This window comes from Morus notabilis, unplaced genomic scaffold, assembly GCF_000414095.1.
Source record: "Morus notabilis unplaced genomic scaffold, ASM41409v2 Scaffold87, whole genome shotgun sequence".
NCBI lineage: Eukaryota > Viridiplantae > Streptophyta > Magnoliopsida > Rosales > Moraceae > Morus > Morus notabilis.
Genome location: NW_010366183.1, coordinates 25,960 through 34,590, shown reverse-complemented (window position 1 = coordinate 34,590; position 8,631 = coordinate 25,960). Strand labels below are relative to the sequence as shown.

At 35.2% G+C, this 8,631-nt stretch overlaps 2 protein-coding genes across 2 annotated transcripts in view; both read right to left on the bottom strand.

Moving 5' to 3' along the window:
• Positions 1–3,252, bottom strand: part of LOC21405904 (nucleoporin NUP100/NSP100) — a 4,884-nt gene extending 1,632 nt beyond the window's left edge. Inside the window, exons 1-6 of the mRNA XM_010109743.2 lie at positions 3,040–3,252; positions 2,006–2,157; positions 1,718–1,805; positions 607–1,267; positions 318–371; positions 100–194 (exon numbers count right to left, since the gene is read on the bottom strand). Of these exons, the coding sequence (XP_010108045.1) occupies positions 100–194; positions 318–371; positions 607–1,267; positions 1,718–1,805; positions 2,006–2,157; positions 3,040–3,102 (1,113 nt within the window). The 5' untranslated portion in view covers positions 3,103–3,252. The remainder of the gene's footprint in view (positions 1–99; positions 195–317; positions 372–606; positions 1,268–1,717; positions 1,806–2,005; positions 2,158–3,039) is intronic.
• Positions 3,253–5,513: 2,261 nt separating this feature from the next.
• On the bottom strand, positions 5,514–8,631 carry LOC21405903 (UDP-galactose/UDP-glucose transporter 4). The gene is made up of 7 exons (XM_010109742.2): positions 8,195–8,631; positions 7,830–7,858; positions 7,426–7,627; positions 6,767–7,009; positions 6,548–6,649; positions 6,073–6,180; positions 5,514–5,996 (listed from the first exon to the last, which is right to left on the bottom strand). Exons 1-7 carry the CDS (start codon positions 8,318–8,320, stop codon positions 5,748–5,750), a joined length of 1,059 nt encoding a protein of 352 aa, XP_010108044.1. The 5' UTR covers positions 8,321–8,631; the 3' UTR covers positions 5,514–5,747.

The following is an 8,631-nucleotide window of genomic DNA, read 5'->3' as shown; positions in this document are numbered from 1 at the left end:
GGGGGGGGGGGGGGGGGGGGAGATAGATTCGTAGGACCAAAAATCTCCAGCAGTCTTTCAGAAGGTTTTGAGCCAAGATAGTGGTCTTTCAGATATTACCTTCACATAAAGTTTGCACTTGACTTCATGGACAACAACAACGCCCTTTTCTTCAGACTTCTTCACAGATGGGCTGCTGGGTTGCTCTTCATTTTCTGGTCGTAAAAAAGAATATTAAGAAATTATGGGGGAAAAAGAGGTCACACTTCTCCTAAACAAAAATATTGTAAAAGTGGGTGTGAATGGGAATGTCTCCAAGTATGAATTTATTGTCTTACCACCATCCGCATCATCTGCAGCGTCCCGGTTTTCAGGAGCTGAACCATAATTTCCTGCATAAGAATCCGAAAATTGTAGCTATTCAACTTCATCTCAGATGAACAAAAAATATTGGATCCTTGTAATATATTTTGTATGTCACACATTCTTCATAAATACTTTAATTTCTGAAATCAAACCACTATTACTTTGTTCTTTGTCTCGCACATGGACTTAGTTCATACATCTGAGAGCTACTAAATCCACAAACAAAATCCATCGAAGTGTAGAATTTAGAATGACACTTACCAAACGAGAATGGGGTTTGATTGTTGGAGAATAAGCCTGAGCTTTGGCTGTTGGAGAATAGCCCAGAGCTTTGGTTGTTCGAGAATATATTGGAGCTTTGGCTGTTTGAGAATATCTCGGTGCTTTGGCTGTTCGATAATAAGCCGGAGCTTTGACTGTTTGAGAGTAACCCGGAGCTCTGACTGTTTGAGAATAAGCCGGAGCTTTGGCTGTTGGAGAATAACCCGGAGCTTTGGCTGTTGGAGAATAACCCGGAGCTTTGGCTGTTGGAGGACACACCTAAGCTTTGGCTGCTGGAGGACACACCTAAGCTTTGGCTGCTAGAGAACACCCCTGAGCTTTGGCTGTTGGAGAACACCCCTGAGCTTTGGCTGTTGACGAGTACTCCAGAGCTTTGAGTACTTGACAACACACTGGAGTTTTGACTGTTGGCGACCCCTCCCGTTTGATTGTTGGAGAATACGCCAGAACTCCATGAAGTCACAAAGCTAGGAGTTGTACTCACAGGGGTAAGCCCAGTTTGTGTCTGAAATAATTTGGTCTCACTATTCTTGGCTTCTGGTATCGTTTTCTTTTCTGTAGTCTGTAATTCCGCAGCAGGCAAACTTTCTCCATTTGCAGCATTTGCTTTAAGCCAGTTGACAACATCCGTGAATTTCTCCTGAAGCATGAGGGTGAATAGAGAAGATCTATACGTTAGAACATCAATCGCTTGGCATGCACCGTAAGAATCAACTCAACTTCATCCTTGACCAAAAAGGGAGTGACTAGCAAGTTGGCATTAAATACATAAATATTATTCTTAAACATGCACAAATATGATTTATGTGTTCTTGATCAAGAACTTATTTGATCATTTGATGGTTTAAATAGTTCAGAATCAATCTAGCAAAGACCCCAATCTTCATGATAAGGGAAAATAAGAAAATAATGACTTGTCACTTGTCTTGAACATAACGACTTATTGATACTACAGCATGACAATAGAACCAGCCAGATTGGCTTTCATAACCCAATTTTTTATAATCAACCAAACTCATTAATAAGAAGAAAAGTCACGCAGGATCATTATAAAAAATGCAAACGGATGAAGAAAAAACAAAGGAATTACCATGATGTTTGAAGCATGAGCTAGGTAGTCCCGAACGCCATCTTCCCAGAGTTCATCCGGGTGGTTCTTCAATTGTGTTTGCACCCAACTGGCAAAGATAAATAAATTACAAACCTAATGTCAAGTACCTCAAGCCATGATGATTTAAATCAAATGCAAGCTACACCCAATGACTTATATTATCATAAACAAAAATAAAACAAATGAATTACATTCAATCTTCATAAAAGGCATCATTAAAATAGTAGATGATGCAAACAGAAGTATCAAAGTAGGAATAAGTAATACCTTGCGAATTGGATGTTCAGAGCTCTCACATGCTGCCGAGATGACTCGGCTCGCTGCAAATTTAATGTGGGCGAGCCCATCGGTTTCTGTTGAGAAAGGTCTGCCCTGTGAACATCAAACATGGATCCTACCGTTATTCTTTTATTCCAGAACTGCATCACCATCGGAAAAAGGACGAAAATAAAATAAGAATCATCTATTGGAAAACTGAAATCAAATAATCGCCCACAAAAATCAATACGTCAAATACACAGAAATACATGAAAAACAGAGATCTTATACAACAAATGATCATCAGCAGTGTTGTTTTACTTATAACAAACAAGCATCATGCATAAATTAGCCATCATTAATAAAGTTCATAACCCCCACTGACTAAATATTTCAAGACCACAAACTTACAGTTATCTGAATTCTGATTCTTCAAAACCATTATAACTGAACCAACCCAAATTCCAAAGCATAAATTCAAGTAAAGAGACGAGACATTTACTGATTTTGGTTGCATAATTGGTTCTGTTTTCCCAGTTTCAATGAAAATACAAAGACAACGGATGCGCAAAATCATTAAATTAAGAAAAGTCATTAACCTATAACCTGAAACAATTACTAAACAAATCCATATTACTAAATGCTAATAATAAGGGCAAACACAATAAACAAATTTCAAAACCCTTGACTTGGGAATTGTGAAAAAAAAAACCCAGAAATAAAAGTTAATAAACTTAACAACTATACAGTAATCTGAGTCCAAATAAGCATGATTGAGCTCATCTCTCTAATGTCATTGATTTTCACAAAAACCCAAAACATTCAAAATTTCAGCTTGTTTTTCCCAGAAAGAAAAATCAAACTCTGACAAACTTTTCACTAAAAGATGCAAAAGCAACAAACTTGAACAGGAACTCACAATTCCAAAACCATTTCAACGGAGGAGTAAAACAAAAAAAAAATTAAAATTGAAAGAGAAAGTGATTTTATTTATTGATGTATTTATTTTTAAAGAAGGGGTAAGAATGAGAAAAGAAACGTACGGCGGAGTCATTTTGCGAGGCGGGGTTCGATTCCGGTACGGCGAAACGTTTCGTTCCTTTCATGATGATTGAATTTCAGTGGCGAGAGAATGAAGTTTCGAAGGAAAGCTCAAAAAGCTAAAAAAAATAGGGTTCTTTGAAATTCCTCAGCTTTTTGTCCCAGGCCACGAGAGAGTGAGGGAGAAAAAGAGTCTTTTTCCCCCAATTTTTTATTTTTATTTTTTTAAAAAATAAATAAATCATGGATTGTAATTTGTAAAACTAAGCAGACATTTGAGGCCGTCCGATCAGGTGGTGAACTAACTTTCAATTAGAGCCCTTGGATCTTATAAGCAAGCGTGGGGGGATTTCCTTTAAAAAAAAAATTATTTTTTAAATAATATATTAGATTGGATAGAAGTACAGCAGCACACAGCTGGGCCACGTGCTCTTGTAAGCTGCACAGAATTGGATAGTGGATACCAAAGTGGTGGGGCCCGCCATTACGATTGGGGACAGGAATGAACTTGGGCCGGGCCTGAGAAACGATAACAGTATTGTGAGAAACGACAATAGGTTTGCCACGACAATAGGTTTGCCAGAAACGACAACGTACTACTGAAGGGAGAATATTGTGAAATTGTGACGTGAGAAACAACAATAGGCTAATCATATTTGTCCAAAATAAAAATTTTCGTTTAAATAACTTTGGAAAACGAAATCAATAGCAACCAAACTACAATTATTCAAAAGGACGGACTGAGTATTAAAAACGACAATATGTGTTGATACGACATGTAGAAAAACGACATTATTATGATGAAAACTAACGTATCTTTGTAAATGACATAATCGTACAAGATGAATCATTGCTATCTCACGGAACGACAGAATCATAGCCACGTCATTGTAAAAAAAGTTGACTATTTATTTTCTCAACAAATTGACAATACGGTCCGTTTAATTTTTTGATTCGAGTTTAAATATGACTGTATGTGAAAATTTTTTATTATAATAAAAAAATGTGATTATTTTTAAAAAATTTTTACTACAATAAAACTCAAATGTCTATATTTCTTTTGAAGGACAAATTGAAAATATTATATGAAACAACAAATGCACAAAACTACATCGTTGTAAAAAGACGACAGTGTTTACTTCACGAAATGACGTAACTACAACAATGACATTATGGTTTAAAAAAAAGCCTAGGAAACGAGGGTTATTCTTTTGTCTAAAAAACTCAAAAAAAGACAACTCGAGTTCCAACTTTATTTAAGTTCATGTTCTTTTTAAGTTTCAACTTTATTCAACTTTATTTAAGTTACAACTTCAACTCAAGTTATAACTCAAATTCAACTCAAAAACTACACTCAAATTACATTCTAAAAAGGACAATCCCGAAAGAATCGTTAGAACAACATCATTGTCAAGAAACAACAACGTAGGGAAGGACAAAGTCTAAAAACGGCGTCATTGTTAAGAAACGCTACAAGAAAACGACAGTATGTTAAACGACTACAACTTGGGGGCAACAATAATTATAATCCATCAAAGGACAACAGCTTGAAAAACAATACTCTTCCAGGAAAAAAAAAAATCATCGTCAGAAACGACAATATCCTATTAAACGGCATCTTCAGACGACAAAACTATAAAAGGACCATAAGGAAAACGATAATAATAAACGAATGACGTATAAGGGTGGAAACCAATGAGGATGACAGCTTTTAATTATTTCAGGAAATTATGGGATTTCAAGAACACGATAATGCCTAAGGAACGAAGGCATCTTCACAAGAAATTAATTAAAATGAACAACAAGTTGAAAACATTAGCATAAACTATAATACTTTAATACGCAACAGCATAACGATTAATCTTTAAAACGACAATCCATTAGGAAATGATTAAGTGTTAAAACGACAACAATTTGAAGGACCACATTTTATTATAGGAACGCCATCTTGAAATACACAAAAGATTCTAAAAACGACAGTTTATTAGGAAAGACATAGTCCTAGCCCTAGAATTTAAAAAAAAAAAAAAAAAAGAAAGTATCAGGGAAACGAGACAACGAGATTCCAAATACAAAGCGTCTTAAAAGCGACGTTATCTCAGGAAAACGACAGAGATAAAAAAAAAAAAAAAAAAACAACACCTCAAGTTTAAGGTTGTGAATTGTGCCTCGCATTATTATTGACCAAAAAGAAGAACACCGTGATTTCCATATCATCCGCCACTTTCTAAATAGTTTTAGTGAAAAAATAAATAAATAAACAAAAGTGCCCGGTAGATTTAATTGATGACTATTATCTTACTAAAAACAAATGATGATATTATCATGATCTGATTTTTTTTAATAAGCCAAGCTCTCTATGCTAGATAATTAAGGATTAATCGTAATACATATTACTTTGAAAGCATGCAAAAGAGTAAAGTTTAATTCATATCAAAGATGCAACAAAGCTAATTCTTAAGAAGAAAAAACAATTCTGCAACTGCAAAAGTTCCTTGTGAAAACCCAAATACAATTACAAATAAAATAAAATAAAAATAAAATAAAAATAAAATAAAATTCTCTCTTCTCCTCCTACCCTATGCACCAAAACATATAAACAAATGCCTGAGAAAATTTCTAGGAACCTTGAAACAAAAGTAAAAGAGAACTACAAAAGCAAAGCAAAAAAAAAAAAACGGATAGTGAATAAGTCTGCAACATTGATCTTTTACACCAAGGCTCTTTTCTCCTCATCATCTTCAAAACTTTCTTGGTTTTCTGTTTTGGAAGTGGATTTTGAATGCTTGGCAATAGAATATTGAATTGTATTCCAAGTGGGGATTTTGTTTTCCGGGACCATCTTTAGCATGATTCCCATGGATATGAGTAAAAGTCCTATCCCATGTTGGTCAGTCAAGGGCTTTGTAAATATCATGTATGAAAGCAACAAAGTGACAGCCTTTCTAGCCGTTGTAATCTGCAAAAACAAGTAACCATTAAAACTCCACTATGTTCAAAATTAAAAAGAAAAATGGTAAATGTGTTGGCATTACCATGGCAGTGGTGGCAGCACCGAAAAGAGCGACGAGGGATAGTACAGACACTTGACCGATGTATGTCGCCATGGCTTCGAACACCAACACCCCGTAAACATAAGGATGCTGCGATTTTAAAATGATGAGCATCGTTCAGTTTTTTAAAATACAAGTGAAATGTTGTGTAGAGAATTCAGAAGCTCCATTATCTTGGTTTTGATCCTAATCTGTTTTTATCTAGTTTCATTGTTTGGAAGCCTTTTAATAGACCTTTTTACAGAATTACTACAAAGTGTCATAACTGTTTGCTAAAGTCCAACCACATTGCCCAACTTAACCAACAACTATCATTTTTATTTATCCCTCATGAAATCCTGTTAGGTGGTAGCGGTATCATTTTGCTAATAACTTACTCCAACCTCATCATGCACAACAACAAAATTTCAAAAAAAAAAAAAAAAAAAAAAGAGAGATTATTTGAGATTTGGTCCACCTCAGAACAAGAATTCCAGGCCTTAAGTAGCTCTCCTGTTAGAATCATAGGTGGAAGCAAGAAAGGCAACCCAACTACTGTTGAGCAGAACAACATCTCCATCTGCAGAAAAGAGAAAAAAAAATCATATAATTTACTCAAAGTATAATAAAGTTATGCCATTCAACCTTGTTTGGTAAAAAAAAAAAAAAAAAAAAAACCTTTGGTAATAGAGTTGACCTGTGTGGTATCTGGGTTTAAGGTAAAGATTGCCTCTTGCAAATTCCCCACAAAAGCATCCATGATAAGAGCACCCGAGATCATCACAACACCGAAAATGTGAAATTCGGGAGATGTCTGAGCATCAGCTAAGGTGAAAAGTATTAGACCTATCACTAGAAGCATAGCAGAGACGTATTCATGAAGTGGGTATTTTCTTCTCAATCCTGGAATGAAAGCACCCATGACCATAACAGGTAATACCTGAATTTCCACACGCACATAAGCCCTTGGTCAGAAAATTAGGAAAAATATTACTAGTAGCCATGATGAGCCACATTTTTTCAACTAGTCATTTTGCTATACCAAAAATATGTAGATCATAATAATTTGCTACTTTCAAAGTCAGTGTGTAAATCTGCGAACCATATACTAGTAAAAGAAAAGGTGTAAGAACACGTAGATCGTAATAAACTGCGAGTCTCAAAGTTGTTAAAAAGGTGTGATGATGACCACATTACAAGTTTAACATTGTCGCTTAAATTTTTATAGACCGTGATAATCAGTGAATCTGAAAGTCGGCATTTGAATCTTTGGCAACAATCAAAACAAGGAAAACAAAAAATGAAATTGAAAAGGACTAAAACTTAAAAAATGTAGGTTGATTTTGAGGGGTTTACCTTTGTGGATTTGAACATGATCTGAGCCGGGTAGTTGAGAAAAGCCAAGGACCCTTTGGTGAGTCCTTGAGACCCCATTAAAACAGCAGAGAGCTTGACATATGTGTTCCATGAGTTGACCATTTGCTTGGTGGTGAAACCTTGGAGGTATATGAGCATGATATACACAAATCCTTGCACAAAAGTGAAGTACCACCCATAGCTGCCAAATGGGAGTTATTTGCACTTGTTAAGACATACATGTTTTACACTAATATATATGTGTGCGTGTGTATAAAGAGTTAACTAGAAGTAGTGAAAGATAAAAAAAAGTGCTCGATAAAAAAAAAAAAAAAAAGAGAAAGATAAAAAGAGCGTTTTGTGTTAGTTCCATTTTTACAATGGTTAAATAATGGCTAGAATACCTGAATTGAAGCCGATTGTAAACGTATTCCTGAGATGAAAAAACAAATTATAATGTCAAAGGGAAAACAGAGAAAAACAGGGGACTTCAAGAACAATAAAAGTTATAAAACAGTGCACAAAAGAAGCAAAGAACAATGCATGGTATGATAAAATGGTACCAAAAAAATCACAAAAAGAAAAAACTCTGCTTTGCATTATTATTTTAGTTTTTTATTTATTTCATGTTTTCGAAGGAAATAAACCAAAAAAAAAAAAAAAGAAACGAACATGAATGATAGTTGAGATCGGAAATTCCGCATCTATTAAGCAACAAAAACAAAGGAAAGAAGAGAGAGAGAGAGAGAAAAAAAAACCAGAAGGTGACCTCGCAAACGCCATTAATGAGGTAGCCAAAGAAGAAGCCAGAAGAGCAGATGATGAACTGTTGCCATTTAGGCCTGTCCGTGAGTGAAATCCCGAAAAGGGCCGTCGTTTGATGCTCGTTCTTCATCACCTCAAATCAAAACCAAACAAAAACAGAGAAAACAAAAAAAAAATGTTTTCTTTCTTCTAAATTCTGAACTCTTATCAATCTTGTATTGCACGCCCTTTTAAAAGGCTGGGTTAATCACATCGAGAAGACAAGCATCAGAAGAAGAAGCAGACCCATTTCTCCCTTTCGTCACTTTCAATTCTCTTTCTTTCTGATTGAGAGAAGAGAGAGAAAGTAGAGAGAGAGAGGAGCCTTGCGATTCACATGAATCACGGTACACATGGACGGTTCACCAAGCTCAGTTTTTCCAGGAAAATTAATATGTTGGA

Coding starts and splice junctions, on each gene's coding strand:
- LOC21405903 (XM_010109742.2), bottom strand. CDS start 8,320: ATGAAGAACGAGCATCAAACGACGGCCCTTTTCGGGATTTCACTCACG. Junction 7,628..7,829: donor TACAATCGGCTTCAATTCAG/GTATTCTAGCCA, acceptor CCCATTTGGCAG/CTATGGGTGGTACTTCACTT. Junction 5,997..6,072: donor GTGCTGCCACCACTGCCATG/GTAATGCCAACA, acceptor TTGTTTTTGCAG/ATTACAACGGCTAGAAAGGC.